Source organism: Girardinichthys multiradiatus, chromosome 12, assembly GCF_021462225.1.
Source record: "Girardinichthys multiradiatus isolate DD_20200921_A chromosome 12, DD_fGirMul_XY1, whole genome shotgun sequence".
Taxonomy (NCBI): domain Eukaryota; kingdom Metazoa; phylum Chordata; class Actinopteri; order Cyprinodontiformes; family Goodeidae; genus Girardinichthys; species Girardinichthys multiradiatus.
In genome coordinates, this window is record NC_061805.1 from 39490532 (window position 1) to 39511395 (window position 20864).

The 20864-nt window shown below is 40.9% G+C and overlaps 1 protein-coding gene across 1 annotated transcript in view; it reads right to left on the minus strand.

The window, feature by feature from the left end:
• bmp1a (bone morphogenetic protein 1a) overlaps positions 1 to 20864 on the minus strand; it is a 64315-nt gene that overhangs the window by 24491 nt on the left and 18960 nt on the right. The window contains exons 3-7 of the mRNA XM_047380227.1: positions 16786 to 16905; positions 13369 to 13486; positions 10569 to 10747; positions 10185 to 10290; positions 1314 to 1438 (exon numbers count right to left, since the gene is read on the minus strand). Coding sequence (XP_047236183.1) covers positions 1314 to 1438; positions 10185 to 10290; positions 10569 to 10747; positions 13369 to 13486; positions 16786 to 16905 — 648 coding nt within the window. The remainder of the gene's footprint in view (positions 1 to 1313; positions 1439 to 10184; positions 10291 to 10568; positions 10748 to 13368; positions 13487 to 16785; positions 16906 to 20864) is intronic.

A 20864-nucleotide genomic window follows, 5' to 3' on the forward strand; every position in this document is an offset into this window, starting at 1 on the left:
TTTGCAAAGTTTTCTTCTTGTATTTAACTCCATCCATCTTCCCTCAACTCTGACCATTTCTCCCATCCTTTCTGAAGTGAAGCATCCCCACAACACAATGCTGCTGCCATCTGCATGTATCACCAGGTGTTCTGGGTGATGTGAAATGTTTTCTTCCAGACATACAGTTTAGCATGTAAGCCTAGATTTAATTAATGTGCCCAGAACACCTTTTTCTTTTTGTTTGCTGTGTCTTCTTTATGGTCTGTGGCAAACTGTTAATGGGGTTTCTTATGGCTTTCTGCATGCCACGTTTCCATTAAAGCTATGATAAGGAAGTGTACAATCATAGTAGATTCTTCTATCTGATCTGAGGATCTCTGCAGCTCCTCCAGAACTACTACGGGCCTCTTAGCTGCTTTCTCTGAATAATGCTCTCCGTGACCAGCCTGACAGTTTAAGTGGGCAGCTATGTTTTTGTAGGTTTATTTGGGATAAAGTTTCATAATGCAAGCCTGCTTTCTCTGACCTGTCTGCTGTGTTATTTAATCTTCAAAGTGCACTTTGGTAACTTATGTTCTCCAGCAAACTTCTAAGGCCTTGACAGAACAACTGAAATTATACTTAAAGTTCAGTTTGACTCTAATAATTACGGGACTTTTGAAGGCCACTGGTTACACAGGAATCTATTTAAGGGTATCAGATTAAAGAGGGTAAATGCATGCCACACTTTTCATATTTTTATTTTGTAAAAAAAGAAATGTTAAACTCATTAATCCAGTCATGGCTTTTACTTAAAGTACATGATTATGGGGCACTGTATCTATCACATAAACCCCAATAAGATACACGAAAGTCTGAGGTTGCACTGTGATGAGAAAAAGTTTAAGAAGTGTAAATACTTTTGCCAGTCTCTCTACATCTGATAAAGCTGCATTTTCTTTGCCTCGGCAGCATTAAATCCCCTCTTTCTTATCTCTTGAGATATAAACATGCTGTTTGGCCAGGGAAGAAGGCAGTTTAGTGGGCAGCTACACACTTTCTACACTGTACAAACAGTGATTTACAGACAAGAGTTTCTGTCTCCAAAAAAGAAGACAAAGCTGTTCTTTTGCATCTGTTTCAGAGAGAGTATTAAAACCCCTCTTCCCATGGTTGTGTTTACACTCCTTCCATCCCGGGAGACTCATACACTGTAGTCAAGGAAACACCATTTAACAGTAGATGTGCACAGTGTTATCAGGGGACAGCACGGGACAGTTGCTCTTAGGTTATATTGTGCAAACATGCAAAAAACGAAATATAGGAGGCAGTGTCTGTTATTCTGATCTTACTGGAGCATTTGTAGAGTTTGCGTGCTTGCGCAATATCCCCTTTGCTAAGTCGGGTTCTCTGGCCGATGGGCGGTCGCACTCCGTTCACATCGTAGCGTGGCAGGATGGTGTCCAGGAAGATACCTCTGATATTTGGGGAGAACAAAATGGGTGAAGTTTTTCACCCAAACAGACATGCACTTCATTCCAACATACATGCACATAACAAAAACATGAGCACTCAAATATTGCATGATTTATCTAGAAAAATAATACTGACAATGCTAATAATAAAAAAAAAATGTTAAGGTGCCATTCAAAACTCACACAGGCATTAAAAAATAAAATTACTTTACGCATAAAGTAGCTCTTAAAAAGCACTTAACTTGAACAAAATGAATGCAGAACCTATGGAGTACTCAATCCAAGATGTTAGTAGAGCATGTACAAGAATAGAACAATTATTAATCTTAAGAAATGGGCATAACTGGCAAATGTTAAGGAAATTAATGTAACTACACTAGGAAATGGTATTGATCTGCTTTTCAAGATTGATTTTTTTGTTAAAATGACTCCTGCACAATAAGCATCGGAAGAAGGAGTAAATAGAGAAAATGGATGCAGTTCCGACCAGAATAAAGTCCGATTTGTCTCTGTTTAATTTAAGGAAGTTTGACCACCATATTCACATACAGAGTCAGTGAAAGAAGAAAGTGGTAGAGGAATTAGGTTATGTAAATAGGTAGAGCTGAGGGTCATAAGCATAAGAAAGAAATCATGTGCCACAAAACTTAAACATGTGACCTAAAGGTGAAAGACAGATAATGAACAGAAGGGGGCCTAAGGCACAGCCCTGGGGGACACCACTGACAACTGGTGAAGTATTTCATAGACCAGGCATCTGACCACACAAGCTTTCTGATATAAATCTAACAAAGTCAAACTGTTTTCCAGGTAAATAATTTAAATGTCTGAAAATGGCTTGGCAGTAGTGTAATGGAATCGTAGTCGCAAAATCTCCTGTCCACGACTAAACCTGTCAACACACATCTGGATAAAAGGGTGTTACCTATACAGTCCCAGCTACTTGAACTACACAACCACCAACAAATCTCTATTTCCATCTCACTTTCAGCAACATCCCTTTCTTCTCTTATTTTCAGTAAAGCTTAAAACTAAAAGTTTACTGTGTGCATGAGGGTAATCTGGAAAGTCTCTTAGCGTTTACTTAAACATCTACTTAATGACTTTTCATGATCTGCATAATTTTTGACTGAAAGGCAAACCAGGGTTTCTACAAGTTTTCCTAATCAAACTTCCATACTTTTCCAGACTTCCAGAGTTCTTAGTTCATTTCTGAGCCATTGCTCATTTATAGAGACAAAATATCACATTTTCACAGTGGTAAAACTTTAGGTATGGAACCTAAAAAAAATTATAGCCTATAAGGAAGGACTGACGAATAGGCAGACAAATTGAAGGATAGATACAAAATTCTACATGCATCTTTTATTTGAATGGTCCCATAAAAAGCAACTTAGTATATACAGACACTAATCTTGTCAAGAATGGAACAGGGAGTACAGTCTGGAATACAAATATTTGCTGATACTCTCTTCTTCCATACTTAGAGACCTGGAGAATACTTAATCATTTTCCATACTTTCCCACACTTATCAAGGCTGTGTAAGAATCTGGAGGAAGAGAAATTAAATAGATTGTACCAGGTGAAAACAGACTGTTCTTAATGCACATCTGGATCTACACCAAGAACTTCTGAGTTACTGAGTGATAGTAATGAACAACATCAGCTTTGCACACCATCCACATTCTTGCTTAAAATGCAGACTATAAAAGTGATCTATTTGGGTGTCTGGTAGCTTCAAAATACACATACCAGAACAGTTTGTGCAAAAACACTCTCCTACATTGAACTGCTTTAACTTGACACTTTGATAGTTTATCATCGTCATTTTTTTAAGTTTTGGCCAGGAGAGGCCTGGCTCGCTGACCGTTCCCATGGTGACGTGCCTACCAACGCCAAGCATGTGCAAACAGAGCAGCCTGAGCGAACACTTTGGACTCTGCCTGCCTGACTGTCTGTGAGCCTCCAAGAGCCCGTTAGCTGGCTACTGAAAAAAAAGAGAAAAGGATGCCACTCAACCAGTGTCAAAACAAATAATGGGAGCACTGGATGATCTCTATTTGATTTGGCACTGGTCCACCCTCCCTTCCCTGAAAAAATGTCTCTGGAGCAAAGGATGGGGGAACACAGGGGCTTTGCGTCGGAGGCTACAGTGTAGACAAAACGCGTGAGATCAGCCCTGCTCGTCCCCAAAAGACACAGCAAAACATCAAGACGAGCCATGAAATCTTCCGAACAACACCCGCGGGCAAAAACTCTGGCTTCCCACGGTGATTTACTGTAAAACACCGAGCAAACATGGCGGCTAACAATGGGGCGGCAAGGATGACACTGGCACAGGTAAATCAGCCAATCAGAGCTTAATAAAAGTGCCTGGAATGACTTGAGAAAAGCTAACTGGAGCAGCCTGTCTGCTAATACATCAGTGTGAAAAATTCCCCTACAGAGGCAACCATTTTCTGTTTTCTAAGCACTCTTGTTGATCAGCATGTCCCCATGAATTAGGAGAGGAACAGAGTTTCACTGAAAACTGAGCAGGGTGGATTATCCCACACACCAACTTGATGGGTTCTGTTTGGAAGAAAGCTGGAAGGCATCCGGCAAATCTGAAAGATTAAGAGGTTAATTCCACCTCTTGACCTACGACTGACAACAACTTTCAGAATGCTGAGCTGAATCAAATTTTAATACCAGGTCAAATCTTTCCTCAAAAACCTTCTTTTACATAAGCAATGAATCAGTTGCTATGGAGATCAACAGTTTTACTGTATTTTACTCGACTTCTCCTGTACTGTATTCAAGACAAAAAATTTAATTTTTATCCGAAATGTCCATATTTCACCTCTAATCTGTATGAACTGCATACTAAACCTGTAATGTGGATGCACGGGGGCCAGACAGACATTCCTGTACATTGGCCTACATCCAGCCTCAGCGTCTGTTTAGACAAAGATTCAATCTCTGCTTCCCAGAATCTGTTTGCCACAAGAGCACGGCAGTAGATGTGGGAGGAGGCCACAACAGTGAGAGGGTAAACCCAAAGAGACTATGATGTGGAATAAATGCACAGCTGATGGCGAGGGCCAAGTAGGAACAGCCAACATCTGCTTCTCATATCAGACTGAGAAAGTAATGATCATAGTCTGGGAGGTTCTTCTTTATTTTGAGATCATCTGCCAGTGTTTATTGAAGAAACACAGAAAACAAGTTTGTATGCCTCAACCTTCATTTGAAGGTAAACTGTCACTGCTTGTACAGGTCCTTCTCAAAATATTAGCATATTGTGATAAAGTTCATTATTTTCCATAATGTCATGATGAAAATTTAACATTCATATATTTTAGATTCATTGCACACTAACTGAAATATTTCAGGTCTTTTATTGTCTTAATACGGATGATTTTGGCATACAGCTCATGAAAACCCAAAATTCCTATCTCACAAAATTAGCATATCATTAAAAGGGTCTCTAAACGAGCTATGAACCTAATCATCTGAATCAACAAGTTAACTCTAAACACCTGCAAAAGATTCCTGAGGCCTTTAAAACTCCCAGCCTGGTTCATCACTCAAAACCCCAATCATGGGTAAGACTGCCGACCTGACTGCTGTCCAGAAGGCCACTATTGACACCCTCAAGCAAGAGGGTAAGACACAGAAAGAAATTTCTGAACGAATAGGCTGTTCCCAGAGTGCTGTATCAAGGCACCTCAGTGGGAAGTCTGTGGGAAGGAAAAAGTGTGGCAGAAAACGCTGCACAACGAGAAGAGGTGACCGGAGAAGGGCCGATTCCAGACCTTGGGGGACCTGCGGAAGCAGTGGACTGAGTCTGGAGTAGAAACATCCAGAGCCACCGTGCACAGGCGTGTGCAGGAAATGGGCTACAGGTGCTGCATTCCCCAGGTCAAGCCAGTTTTGAACCAGAAACAGCGGCAGAAGCGCCTGACCTGGGCTACAGAGAAGCAGCACTGGACTGTTGCTCAGTGGTCCAAAGTATTTTTTTCGGATGAAAGCAAATTCTGCATGTCATTCGGAAATCAAGGTGCCAGAGTCTGGAGGAAGACTGGGGAGAAGGAAATGCCAAAATGCCAGAAGTCCAGTGTCAAGTACCCACAGTCAGTGATGGTCTGGGGTGCCGTGTCAGCTGCTGGTGTTGGTCCACTGTGTTTTATCAAGGGCAGGGTCAATGCAGCTAGCTATCAGGAGATTTTGGAGCACTTCATGCTTCCATCTGCTGAAAAGCTTTATGGAGATGAAGATTTCATTTTTCAGCACGACCTGGCACCTGCTCACAGTGCCAAAACCACTGGTAAATGGTTTACTGACCATGGTATCACTGTGCTCAATTGGCCTGCCAACTCTCCTAACCTGAACCCCATAGAGAATCTGTGGGATATTGTGAAGAGAACGTTGAGAGACTCAAGACCCAACACTCTGGATGAGCTAAAGGCCGCTATCGAAGCATCCTGGGCCTCCATAAGACCTCAGCAGTGCCACAGGCTGATTGCCTCCATGCCACGCCGCATTGAAGCTGTCATTTCTGCAAAAGGATTCCCGACCAAGTATTGAGTGCATAACTGTACATGATTATTTGAAGGTTGATGTTTTTTGTATTAAAAACACTTTTCTTTTATTGGTCGGATGAAATATGCTAATTTTGTGAGATAGGAATTTTGGGTTTTCATGAGCTGTATGCCAAACTCATCCGTATTAAGACAATAAAAGACTTGAAATATTTCAGTTAATGTGCAATTAATCTAAAATATATGAATGTTAAATTTTCATCATTACATTATGGAAAATAATGAACTTTATCACAATATGCTAATATTTTGAGAAGGACCTGTACATGGCAATGCTGCAAGAAGCCACTTTGCAAAGAGTGTGTTTATAATTACATTAATGAGGTCTTGTGAGAGGTACCCACTCTGCAGAGGTCCACTTTGGTTTTGCAGTCACCCAACTGGTAAGTTGCCACAACTTAAGATGTATAAAAAGGCTTAAAATACATGAATCTTTTATTGCTGCAGCTTAACCTCTTGCTGAAAAACCTTTAGACAAACCTAAACTTTAATTTGAGAACACAAATCCTTCTGGGAGGGAAAAAAAAATCACAATAACTCTTTTTTTTAACAAGATCAGCTGTTTAACAGTTATTGGCACCCCTGCTTTAATACAATGCGGATTATCTTTTTGGAACTATTGCAGCACTTGGACTTCTATAACATTTCAAAAGGTTGGAGCATGCAAAGAGACTCTGTATGCATCTGGCAAACCATATCTGTAGAGATTTTTGTGTTTTGGGTAATTTTTTACCTGAAAGACCATATAATAATCAATTTTCATTATTTTGGGCAGAGGCAACCAGGATTTAATTGAAAATGTCCAGGTGATCCAAAGAGCTCTACACTGCAACAAGAATGCCATTACCGTTGGAAGTGAAAGACACCCACAGCATTGCAGGACCTCTACCAAACCTAAAAGTAGGCATGAGGTGCTTTCCCACATGTTCATCCACTACCTCTTACAAATCCATCAAGCTCAATGTTGTCTCACCTAATCAAAGCACATAGCCTGCTATAGTCCCATTGATGGTTGGGCCGAACCGGTCATTTCCTCATGTGCCTCCAAAACAACCAGTTAGCATGTAAATTGCATCAGTCAGGGTTTGCTAACTCTGGTCCCCAAAAGCTGGTGTCCTGCATGTTTTAGATGCTTCCCTGGTCAAAGACACTTGAACCAAATGAATAGTTCCTTAGCAGGCTCCTACAGAACATTGAAACGTGCTAAGAAAGTAACTCAGCTATCTGAATCAACTGTGGTGGAGCTCATCTTAATCATGCAAGGCACTGGCCCCTTAGGACTGAAAATGGACACCACCAGTCTAATGGTTGTTATGGAGACTTGGTGACCCCAAGATGCCTCTCTTTGCAGTAGTTCTCAATAATCTTGAGAGATTTGCTTGCCTCTCATACCGCCCTCCTCACTGTTTGTCCTAGCAAGATAAATATGAGTCCCTGTCTATTCTTGTTTATTACAGATTCAGTTGTTTGAATTTTTTTTAATAATTGCTCTGGGAGATATTAAGCATAGCAGCTGTGATTTTAGAAAACTTTATAAAGTAAGATTTGTTTTTCTTCTCCACTAATCAATGTACTCAAATTAAGTAAGATTATGCTAAAGCAATAGAAGATTTTTTATTTAGAATATATTTTAAGGCTTTTTACACTCTAACCAAGGGTGCCAATAAACGTAACGCCTGCACTATCAACCAGCGTTCTTTTGCGTGATACTTAATGACAGCAGAGGGTCTTGCCACGTTTTCTGTAGCTTTCAACAGAGAGCAGGGAAGGAGGCAACTGGTGAAATTTAAGGTTCAATCAACATACCTCCCATATACATCTAATGTATTAGAAGTATTTTGTCAGGTGGACATGGACAGTTATTTACTGACACTCAAAAATCCACTATACTTACGTTTAGAAACTAGGTGGAAGCAGTTCCGCCAATAAACTTCAGTTAACTTCCTCTGCTTTACTTCTGCAGATGATTATGTTTGGGTTAATAATTTGAACCATGTCTACATAAGGATTTTAATATGGATTCATTATAACACCTGAGTGTTTCAAAGGTGCTGAAACGCTTTGCAGCAGATGCCTCTGAAATGAGTTCCTAAGCAACCGTGAAATTCATCATGAAAGCCCCTTCAAAGAGCTTCCATGGCCATAACGAGGTGGTTTATGGTCCAGGACCTCAACTTTTACAGGAAACAGGAAACTTCATACCACAATAAAAAAGGTGCAAAGAAATGTTGCTATGATGAAACAGGGCTGCTGTTGCTGACCTGATTCAGCTACCAAGGAGAACAGGACAAGAGCTGAGGAGAGAAGCTGGTAAAATCCCAGACAAAAAAATGATTACTATAGAGACGTGCATTCCCTTAATAAAAACAAATGTTTGTCACAAAACCTGGATTTATTCTTTGTAAATATCTGGTTAGCTACTTAACCCGCAAATACCAAAGTGCAAGTGAAAACAAATAATGGAGAGTTTCGAGCCAAACAACAGCATTGATAAAACCTGGACATTCATCTGTGTGCTGACTTTCACTCAAAGTACCTCTCGAAAAGTATTCATAACTTTTGAATTTGTTTTAGATTTTGTCATATCACACCATAAACTTCACGGTATTTTACTGGGGTTTTATGTGCAGTTAATGACAAAAATAAAACATGGTTTTAAATCATTTTTTTACAAGTGAAAATCAGCCTCTTTTCCTCTCATACTTTAACATTAAAATCCAGTGTCACAAATTGCCTTTAAGTCACCTAATTAATTGTGTAATTTAATATCAATATAAATCCAACTGTTCTGTTACAGCCTCTGAGGTTTGTTAGAGAACATTAGTGAAGAAACAGGATCATGGAGAGCAAACAGGCCAGGGAGAAAGTTTAAAACAGGGTTTGGTCAAAATGACATATTTCAAGCCTTAATCATCGTATGAATCACTGTTCAATTCCTTAGCTGAATAATGGAAAGCGTATGGTACAAGTGCTTAAACTAAGTGGCCAGGCATGGAAAGACGTAATCAGAAAAAAGGAGACAAGAGGAACAATAGTCACTGTGGAGGAGTTGCAGATGTCCACAGCTCAGGTGGGAAAATCTGTTGGTAGGCAAACTATTAGCTATGCACTACACAAATCAGGCCTTTCTGGCAAGTTCGCAACAAGCCATAAAGGTGGGAGAGCAAGCATGTTGAAGAAGGTGCTCTGATCAAATGAGATTAAAGTAAAATTTTCTGACCTAAATGCAAAACGCTACATGTGGCAGAAAACTAACCCTTTGCTCTGAACACATCACCCTCACTGTGAAAACATGGTAGTGGCAGCATCATACTGTGGCATTTTCTTTTTGCGCCATGGACAGGCAAGCTGCTCAGAGTAGACAGGCAGGTGGAGGGTGCTAAAAACAGCAATCCTGAAAAAAAAAAAAAAATCAGGCTGCAAAAGCCTTGAGACTTGGACGGAACTTCAGGTTCCTGTGGTTGTAACATGAAAAAGCGTGAGAAGTCCAACAAAAAGAAGGTGAATGGAGCCAGACAAATCAAATCTTGTTCAGTTTCATTTCAAGCTGTTATCATTTGACCACCAGCAATCCCAAGCACATATGTAACTTAAGCTTGTCAAAATATAGCATGAATCACATTAGTGTTCTCCAGTTTCCCCCATAGCGACTCCAATGTGGGAAAAAAAGGCAAAGTCAAAGGACAGATTCAAAAGCAGAGAGAGTCGGATCCTAGTTTCACATCAAAGGTTTTCTAACTTTCTCTAATTAGATTGACTAAACAATTTTTCCCCAATAATTTAGTTTAGCACAGAAAGTAAGGCAGAGAAGCAAAACTCAGGTCTAACTGACTTTAAAGAGACAAAGGGTATTTTCTGAAAAACAGGGTTACCTCAAAAACATGTTATGCTTATTATTTATTGCTAGAGAAGAACTGAGAGTTATATTCTTCCCTTTTGCAAGATTTGGGAATTGTGCCAGATTACTCAGCAGTAGCCTGTGGACACAGAGCTGGTACGTTACAGATCTAGACAAGTTGTTCCATGTTCTGTGCTGCAATGGAAAACAGGGCACTGGGTTAAAACCAGAAAGCAGCCGCATTAGGAAGCAGCTCAGTTCTACTTCATCTTGAAACTAATATTCCTGTTTGAGACATAGGGATAGGGGTTTGGCCTGGTACCTACCTGGAGAATGTATTCCTAGCATAATGCATGATACTATCAAAGTCATAGACTTCTCCCAAAGAGTCAACCTCCCCTGGCTCCATCTTCAAAAAGTTATACTCCTGTCCTGAGGGAGGGGGAAAAAAAGCACAAATGGGTTATGAAACCAAGTCAGACTGTAAATCAGTAAGAGTGTCAAAAGTGGGATTACTTCTATATTTGGCAAAACAGATCTAAAAACACGTGTAGAGATGTAAAACTCATGCGTGTCCCTACATCTTTTGCTTGCTTTCTTTTTGCAGCCTAATTTACTCTCTGCATGTAAGTAAATGTGAGAAGATGATGATTTTGTAAGAAAGTGAACAGCTGTAGAGACATTGCTAGGAGAGGTCCCTGCTCCTGTACCTGGCTGGATGTTGTCCCTGATGATGCTGACGTGCTCGTCTCTATCAGGCCGCGTGTGTTCGTGCCAGAAGCCGATCACGTGTCCCAGCTCGTGCACCACAATGCCAAATTTGTCACAGTTTTTACCAATGGATATGGCCTGGGGTCCTCCTCCTCGGCGACCCACGTAGGAGCAGCATCTATGAATCATCACAGACACACAAGCCAAGACAAACATTAAAATACCAGACTATGCTTCAGGGATGAAATAATTTCAAATGAGTTGAATAGTTACCAAGAGAAACCTAAACAGCTCAGACGTTTATTACTTTTGTTCAGAACCGTGCAAAAGCATCAACTTCTCTGTATTTTGCTTCCATGTAAGCATGGGCTGATAAGAAACTGCCACTGTATAATGACTTGAAGTTAATATAATAAATATCGGTTTCCTGGCATCATGGTTTTACCACAAAGGTGTGTAAGAGGATCAAATGCTTTTATTTAAAACAGAAAAGCACAAACTATTCCTACCGCTGCTTAAACCTTATTGTTTAGCACAGTTATAATGGTATATATATTTAACATAAAATATACTGCCAAACGTATTGGGCCACTTGCCTTTGCTTTAATATTGGTGGACCCTTTGCAGCTATAACAACTTTAACTCTTCAGGGAAGGCTGTCCACAAGGTTTAGGGGTGTGTTTAGAGGAATACCTTACTATTGTTCCTAAAGCCTATTTGTGAGGTCAGGCATTGATGTTGGACAAGATTGTCTGGATAACAGTTTTCTCTCTAATTCATCCTTAAAATGCTCTATTGAGGTCTATGCAGACCAGTCAAGTTCCTCCACATCAAACCTGTTCATCTATTACATCATGGACTTTGCTTTGTGCACTGGTGTGCAGTCATGTTGGAGCAGGAAGGGGTCATCCCCAAGCTGTTCCCACAAAGTGAGACACAAAATTGTCTTAAATTTCTTGGTGTGCTGGAGCATTAAGAGTTCCTTTCAGTGGAACTAAGGGGCCAAGCCCAACTCTTAAAAAACAGTCACATACCATAATCAACAAACATTACAATGGACACAATGCATTTAGGCAAGTATCATTCTCCCAGCAACTGCCAAACCTAGAGTTTTCTATTGGATTGGCAGACAAAGAGGTATGTTTCTTCACTCCACACAGCATGTCTCTACTGCATTAGAGTCCAGTGGCAGGGTGCTTTCCACCGCTGCACTGAATGCTTTGCTTTGCAATTGTTGATGCAGGGCTTGGATGCAGTGCCTCGGCCATGGAAACCCATTCCACAAAGCTCTCTACACATGGTTCTTGAACTAATCTGAAGGCAACAAGAAGTTTTGATGTCTGCAGTGGTTTAGTCACCGTCCTCTGAACAATATAGGCCTCAGCATCTGTAACCCCAGTGGGTTTATGTAGCTTTCCACCATATGGCTGATTTGCTACAATACCACAAATGGTTGCAGAAGCAGTCTGCATGCCTAGGTGCTGGATTTTAAACACCTGTGGCCCTGGAAAAGGTTCTTGAATACAATGATTTGGACTGCCGACCAGATGCTTTTGGCAATATAGTGTAAGTCGCCTTGATGTAGTTTCAAAAAAGAACAGAAACAACATTTCGTCTGAAAAATGTTAGGTACTAGAATAGAATAATGAAAAAAAGCAGCAAAACTGACAAGAAAACTTTCAGAAGACCTGAAGAATCATTGCCCAGGCCCACTTTAAAAGATTGCCAGGCAGTCTGGCCACATGAAAGCAAAGTATGAAGAAATAAAGGAAAACACAAGACATTTACACTTTAATAAATCCAGTGAGAGTTGTTTGGGGACATATGAATAACAATCTTTGGTGAGTTGACCCTTCACCCATGTACACAGGTGTGACATTCAGTCGGCTGAAAAATAAAAAATCTGAGAATGACTCCAGAACGTTGCTGCCTGCAGCGCTCCACCTCATCGTGACTTGAAAGGTTCACGAAGGAGTCTGCAGGACGGGCACACATATAATGGCTCAGTGGGCCAGACAGCCGCTCTCTAATTACTGCAAGCCAGCCCAGGCTCTCTTGAGACACGCCTTGAACTTTGCACAGGACAGATGGGGGCCTGCTCAATATGCAGCAGAGTCAAGCTTTCCCACTGCTAACCGCTGCTGCCTGCGGATAATGTCATCCTGGTTGCATAAAAGGCCAGCTATCTTGCTAAAAATGGTTACTCGCAGTCGGTTGGCAAAGTTCGGGTTTCATGAGCTGCATCTGCTCTTAGTTGGATTGTGGATGTTGAATTATAAAAATCAGTCTAAAGAGGGGAATTAGGTAATGACTTAATGGCTTGTGGGTCAAAATACCTGTAGAAAGTTCCCAAACACCTATTTTTCTTCAAATGTAGTTGGTATCAAAACATTAAATAAGAAAATAAATATAAGGAAACAAAAAAAAACCTTGCTTTTCTAAACTGATCGTCAGCAGTCGCATAGCAACTACACAATCAGCACTTCCCCTGAGACTCCTATAAAAGAAAAACGCTGACGGGACATGTCCTCCTTTGTGGCTGTCCTTTATGCCACGGACGACACAGATGATCAGCAAGTCCTGAAGTTCAATGAAGAGGCACAGGAAATTCTCGCTCACTGAAAAGATTATCACTTTTAGAGCTGTAAGGGTGAGGTAAAACAGCACCTCCCTGACTGCAGGGAGGTTGCAAACTGAGAGGATGAACAAGGCTACTGAGAAGGAGACAAGAAGAAGTACTCGTGCACAAAAATAATGTTCAGTTCCTACATGAATGTAATAAAAACCCCACCGACTCACCCACACGGCCGGTAGGTGAAGACAATATAGCTCTCCTCCTGGGTCCTCTCTATAAAGGTCACACAGGTGTGCTTTTCCCAGTGCCGCATTGCTTGGCGGAATATAGCCCGCTGGCTGCCTGAAAAGGATGACAGAAAGGGTGAGACAACACAGCTGAATTAAATAAGACCGACCAGAGCTAAACACTTTGATGTTTCATTCATGGTTGTTGGAAATCTTTTTTTCCTCTTTAAGACACTAAGAAATTGTCTATTGATTAAAATAGGACATCAACACTGTTCAGTGTTGATGCTGAGTGAAGAAGACTCAAAATCAGCTACGTTTAGGATCTGTCGTCCAGTGGCAAATGTTACAGTGCCTTGCGAAAGTATTCGGCCCCTTTGAACTTTTCAACCTTTTGCTACAGTTCAGGCTTCAAACATAAAGATATAAAATAAAAAAAAATTGTGAAGAATCAACAACAATCGTGAAGTGGAATGAAATTTATTGGATGTGTCAAACTTTTTTAACAAATAAAAAACTGAAAAGTGGGACGTGCAATATTATTCGGCCCCCTTGTGTTAATACTTTGTAGCGCCACCCTATGCTGCAATTACAGCTGCAAGTCTCTTGGGGTATGTCTCTATCAGTTTCGCACATCGAGAGACTGAAATTCTTGCCCATTCTTCCTTGCAAAACAGCTTGAGCTCAGTGAGGTTTGGATGGAGAGCGTTTGTGAACAGCAGTCTTCAGCTCTTTCCACAGATTCTTGATTGGATTCAGGTCTGGACTTTGACTTGGCCATTCCAACACCTGGATATGTTTATTTGTGAACCATTCCATTGTAGATTTGGCTTTATGTTTTGGATCATTGTCTTGTTGGAAGATAAATCTCCGTCCCAGTCTCGGGTCTCTTGCAGACTCCAACAGGTTTTCTTCCAGAATGGTCCTATATTTGGCCCCATCCATCTTCCCATCAATTTTGACCATCTTCCCTGTCCCTGCTGACGAAAAGCAGGCCCAAACCATGATGCTGCCACCACCATGTTTGACAGTGGGGATGGTGTGTTCAGGGTGATGAGCTGTGTTGCTTTTACGCCAAACATATCGTTTTGCATTGTGGCCAAATAGTTTGATTTTGGTTTCATCTGACCAGAGCACCTTCTTCCACATGTTTGGTGTGTCTCCCAGGTGGCTTGTGGCAAACTTTAAACGAGACTTTTTATGGATATCTTTAAGAAATGGTTTTCTTCTTGCCACTCTTCCATGAAGGCTTGATTTGTGCAGTGTACGACTGATTGTTGTCCTATGGACAGACTCTCCCACCTCAGCTGTAGATCTCTGCAGTTCATCCAGAGTGATCATGGGCCTCTTGGCTGCATCTCTGATCAGTCTTCTCCTTGTTCGAGATGAAAGTTTAGAGGGATGGCCGGGTCTTGGTAGATTTGCAGTGGTCTGATACTCCTTCCATTTCAATATGATTGCTTGCACAGTGCTCCTTGGGATGTTTAAAGTTTGGGAAATCTTTTTGTATCCAAGTCCGTCTTTAAACTTTTCCACAACAGTATCTCGGACCTGCCTGGTGTGTTCCTTGGTCTTCATGATGCTCTCTGCGCTTTGAACAGAACCCTGAGACTATCACAGAGCAGGAGACTTGATTACATACAGGTGGATTCTATTTATCATCATCAGTCATTTGGGACAACATTGGATCATTCAGAGATCCTCACTGAACTTCTGGAGTGAGTTTGCTGCACTGAAAGTAAAGGGGCCGAATATTATATCACGACCCACTTTTCAGTTTTTTATTTATTAAAAAGGTTTGACACATCCAATAAATTTCAATCCACTTCACAATTGTGTCCCACTTGTTGTTGATTCTTCACAAAAATTTTTAATTTTATATCTTTATGTTTGAAGCCTGAAATCTGGCAAGAGGTTTACCAGTTCAAAGGGGCCAAATACTTTCGCAAGGCACTGTAATATGAATTTTAGTCTTCTACTTTTTTTTTGCATGATTTGTTTATACTGTGTTTTTCATTTTAGTTATTGTTTCCCTCTGTAAATCCCTCCAGAAAACATGTTTTAAACTCATTTGATTTGGCTGTAGAGTCAGGAGGTGGACCGCAGCGAACCAATCAGCTGCTGACACACAGCTGGGGTGCAGAGAATTATTAGTATCCAGGTAAAAGGAGCTGAGACAGAAAAGCAGGGAGGACCACTGGTGTGACAGCGAGGCAGCGAGGCAGCAGGCACTCTCCCCATGAACACCTGTTTGAGTGCAACCCACATATGCCAGGAGCGCAATCCCTGGAGGTCGACAGACAGCCCAGCATAGATGATAAGGGCTGAAGGGATACCTGGTGTGAGTAATATTCCACCTCTACACATCCTGACAGGTGATTGAGGATAACAGCAGTGTGCACACTTATGCACCCTAGAAAATAGTGCTTTGTGGTGCAGACATACGGATTTCTTCTCCATTTCTTTGCAATTTCCCCTGCCCTGAGGGAGGCGTGAGACATCGAAGGAGCAGTGCCGGTCCGGGCGTCAGGAAAAAACAAACTGTATGCAAGCCAGCGAATGAGTGAGGAGTGTGCCGTGGACAAATGGTGCGGGACTAGCAGTGTGGATCAAGAGGTGGCTCCTGGTGCCAAATTCGGACCCTCCTCTGGTGACTGTTCAGGACGATTCCAAAAGTTTTTTTTTAATATTTTGTTTTTATGGCCGATAATAGGAAGGCTAAATAAAGTACCCAGAAGGTGCTCAGTTTTATCCAGGTTTTTAACCTCTGTCCATAACAGAACATGCTGGATGTGGACGCGTTAGCAGAAATACACACAGAGACTGCGCTTTTGTTCTGCTAGATGCACTAACCATGCAAAAAAGTTCAATATGTGAACATTGCTTCTTTCACACAGCAGACTGATGCCACTGCTGCTCCTAATATTAAATACTTATTAACTGCACACAGCAGAAATGATGGACGGAACATTTTGCATGCTCGTACTCATCGTCTTCCGTTTTATCCGGGACCGGGTCATGGGGGCAGCAGACTCAGCAGAGACATCCAGACATCCCTCTCCCCAGACACCTCCTCCAGCTCCTCTGGGGGGGAGCCCAAGGCGTTCCCAGGCCAGCCGAGAGACATAGTCCCTCCAGCGTGTCCTGGGCCGTCCCCTGGGTCTGCTCCCGGTGGGTCGTGCCTGGAACACCTCCCGAGGAAGGCGTCCAGGAGGCATCCGGTATAGATGCCCGAGCCACTTCAACTGGCTCCTCTTGATGTGGAGGAGCAGCGGCTCTACTCCGAGCTCCTCCCCATCCGAGAGGGGCTCGGAGTAGAGCTTGCATGCTCTTCTTATAAATTCTTATTTTAAAGTTTTTAAAGAGAAATATGAATGGGACAGTATAAACAATGAGTCAGCTGTCGTTACCTACCACTAAAGTTGCCGCTGATGACATAGGGGATGACCCCTTCAGGCCAAACGCGCTCAGGTCTGGAGGTGGCAGCCCTTCTTCTGCGCTGTGCGCCCTGTCTGTTTGGATCACTGCCACTGGCTGAATCCAGATTTTAAGCAAAACAAGACAACAAAAAAATCCTTCAATTAATTTCACAAGCAAAAAGGAACCAACGTTTGCCCATAGAGACAATAGTTGCTTGAAAGTTAAATAAGCATTTATTCAAAGAGAGAGAGTCTCTAAAGCCTGCTGCCTTTCAGGCTCCATAATTAGTTTTAATTTAAAAACTGACTTTTACTTAATGAAAGAGGGATTACTTCAAACAGCATTGTCATTCCCTTTTCATGCACCCTTCTTTCCGTCTATATGAGCGAAGACAGACACTTCTGGCAAATTAATTTCACCATTTCAACGTCACTCAACCAGAGATGATTATTACTGTGGAGACCGAGCCCTAGCCTAAAACTGAATATTAACAAAAGAAACATCCATATGTGAATGACCTATCATGATCACATGACTGTCAAATTTATTAAGGGTGACACATCTGATGCCCTGTAATAAAGCATGAATTTAACTGTGATAAAGAAAAAAAATTACCTTGCTGTGAAGCTTTGATCTAATGTGTGTATGTCAGGATATTTTTGGGTACATGAAGATCTATTATAAGGTTTATTATACTCTATTTTAGAGTATAATAAATGTGAAAACTTACATTTTACTTGAGAACATAGGAGGAATATCCCCAGCCACCACTAACAAATACATGGTACCCTAGAACAGTATTTATATCTTTCTGAACATGTCATCTTTCAACACAAACTTCATTGTTTTTAAATGGGATTTTATGTGACAGATCAACACGAGGAAGCAGATGTTTATGAAGAGGAAAGAAAATGATTCTTGTTTTTTTATTTTTTTTACAGCTAAAATCAGAAAGGTATGATTTGCATATGTATTCAGCCCCCCTTTACTTTGCTACCCCACATTAAAATCCATAGCACTGAGTTTGCTTAAGAAGGCAACTAATTAATACATCTACTTGTGTGTAAATCAATCTCAGTATACTGTGGAATGAGGTGCTCTGGTCATGAAAGCCAAATTGATTTTTTTGGCCAACACGAAAAAACAAACACTGTACACTACCCTGAACACACCATCCCTATGGTGAAACATTATGGTAGCAGCATCATGCTGTGGGGAACTTTTTTCCCTGTAGGGGCAATCCTGGAAGATAACCTGTTAGAAGCTGCAAAAGACTTGAGACTGGGTCAAAGGTTCACCTTCCTGTTCCATGGAACAGAAGAATGACCCTAAGCATCCAGTTAAGCTCAAAACGATTCATACCCCTGGCAGAATTCAGTTTAAAGTAGTTTTAATATTACCAACATGTTTCTCCTTATTTGGAAGTAATAGTAATGCTCTGGAGTGGCCCAGCAAGAGTAATGACTTGAATCCCAGCAAACCTTTGGAGGGCTAAAGATTACGGTGATGGCAAGGAGGACTTCCAACCTAAGAGACTTGGAGCTCAACATTAACAATAGCATTTTCAAAATATCAGTGGAAAGATGCAATTATTAAAAGGGTTTTATTGTCGTCATGCCACTGGGTATAAATCTTATTATACAATTTTTCAAGACAATTTGTAAATACAATTGCAAATGAAAAAAAATAACATTGTCTCTTTCAAATGTCTGTTCTTTCTACATTGTTGCATTTATTTGTAAGAGATGTCTTAAAAATAATAAAACAAAGTTTTTGGTTTGATGGAATAATTTTAAATCTAAATGTCCCAGGGGTATGAATAAATCTGGCCTCACTGCAAGGCCAAAGCTATGATGGAAAGGATTCATGTGTTAGGCTGGCCTAGTCAAATACCAGTCCTAATTAAGATTGAGGATCTGTAGCTGGGCCTAAAAAGTAGTGTTTACAGGCGCTCTCCATCCATCAGGCTGACCTTTAACTATTTTACACAGACAATGGGCAAAAGTTTGATTTTGCAGATTGTTCAAAACTAGTAGAGACATACTCCAAATGCCTTTTATGCAGCAAAAGGTGGTACCATATTTTGTCAGATAAAAACATCTGGAAAACCATTTATCATGTCCGTTCCACTCCACAATTATGCAATACTTTATGTTTGCCTATGAAATAAAATCCAACTATAATAGATTGAAGATGTGGTTGTAACATGGAACAAGACGATGTATGATGTTTTTATTTTAGTCCTAAAAATTTTGAGCCAAGAATTTCTTTAAATGTTCATTCTGAATAGCATGAGCTTCATCAGACAATGACAAATTGTTGAAATAGAAAAAGAGAAGCAGTAAGTCTGCGTAGGAGGGAGCACTGATGAGAGTCTGATGAGCAAGACTGAAAAACTGCTGAGAAAGCCAATTGCATCATTTCTTCCCACTCTAGAGTTGTTGATAAAAGGGATCATTTTAAGACGTAATACAAACGCCCTTTTGTCCTTTATTTTCTCTCAACCGTCAAATAATTGAAACAGTCACTGATGGCTTTAATCTCCACAAAGGGCCAGGTCATCTCAGATTTTATTAAATCACTCATTTTTAAGCGCAGCTTTAAAAGCACTATGAAACTTTTAATTTCCCCTAAATTTGTTAAAATATGCACAATCTGTAAAGAACGACTGTAGTCTGTTGCAGATCAGTCTGCAGGAGTCCTTGCTGGCAGCCTGGTGAGAACAATTAGCACGTTCACTTGTGCACGTGTTGTGGAAAAATGTTAACAACCAAATCTTCTCAGTTAACTGATAAGACGTGCAGGGTAAAAATCCTTTTATATGCTTATATGCCAACATTTAATCGGAGACAGGATTTGTTTTAGATAATCATGATCATTATTATTATGTAAAACTGATGTAACAATGTAAATTGTCCTTCAAAGACAAATCATTGCTTTAAACTTAACTAAGTGTCTTGTAAAATAATTCATACTGCTTGTACTTTTTCATATTTTGTTACATTACAGTCACAAACTATAGTTTTGCTGGTCAGGTAGAGCATAATTATGAAGAATCATATAGAAAATGCATACATGGAAAATCAGAAATATGTACACCGTCAAGGCTTTTGGGGAATGTCTGTACCTGTTTGCAGGTCAAGGGACATTAATCTTTTTACCCATTCCTTTTTGAGAAATAGCTTAAATTCAGTCAGGTTGAATGAAGACTATCTGTAAACATATAATTTCAAGTCCTGCCCCAGATTTAGAAATTAGGTCTGATCTTTGACTGGACCATGAACACACTTTAATCTAAACCATTACATTGTAGCTCTGGCTGTACGTTGAGAGTTGTTGTTCTGTTGTAAGGCAAACCCAGTCTCACTTCTTTTACCGCCCTAACAGGTTTGCTCCAATGATTTTCCATTTTAGCTCCATCCATCTTCCCATCAAATCTGACCGTTGTCCCCGTCTGTGCTGAAGAAAAGCATTCCCACAGCATGATGTTGCCACCGCCGTGTGTCACTGTGGGAACGGTGTACTCAAGATGATGTGAATTGTCAGTTTTACGCCACACAAAACATTTTGCATGTAGACCAAAAAGTTCAGTTTTGATCCTCTCTGAACAGAGCACCCTCCTTCATATGTTGGGTCTTTCCCCTACATGGATTGTGGAAAGCATATATTTTAGCTGCCCTGTGGCTCAGTAGGAAGAGTAGTCGTCTTGCAATCAGAAGGTTGTGGGTTCAATTCCTGCCATATGTCCATGAGCAAGGCACTTAACCTCAAGTTGCCTACCGATCTGCGTATCGCTGTATGAATGTGTGAGCGTTAGTGAGTGCGATTGGGTGAATGTGGCTCTAGTGTAAAGCGCTTTGAGTGGTCTGTATGACTGGAAAAGCGCTATATAAGTTCAGTCCATTTACCATTTACTTTGTCGAGTCCACAACTAATAGTCGTCCTGCTGACAAATTTCCCATCTGAGCTGTGGATCTCTGCTGCTCCTCCAGAGTTACCATGGGCTTCTTGAGGTGTCTCTGATTAATAAGAGCTTTGTCAGCCTGTCAGTTTAGGTGGATGTAGTGATGTGA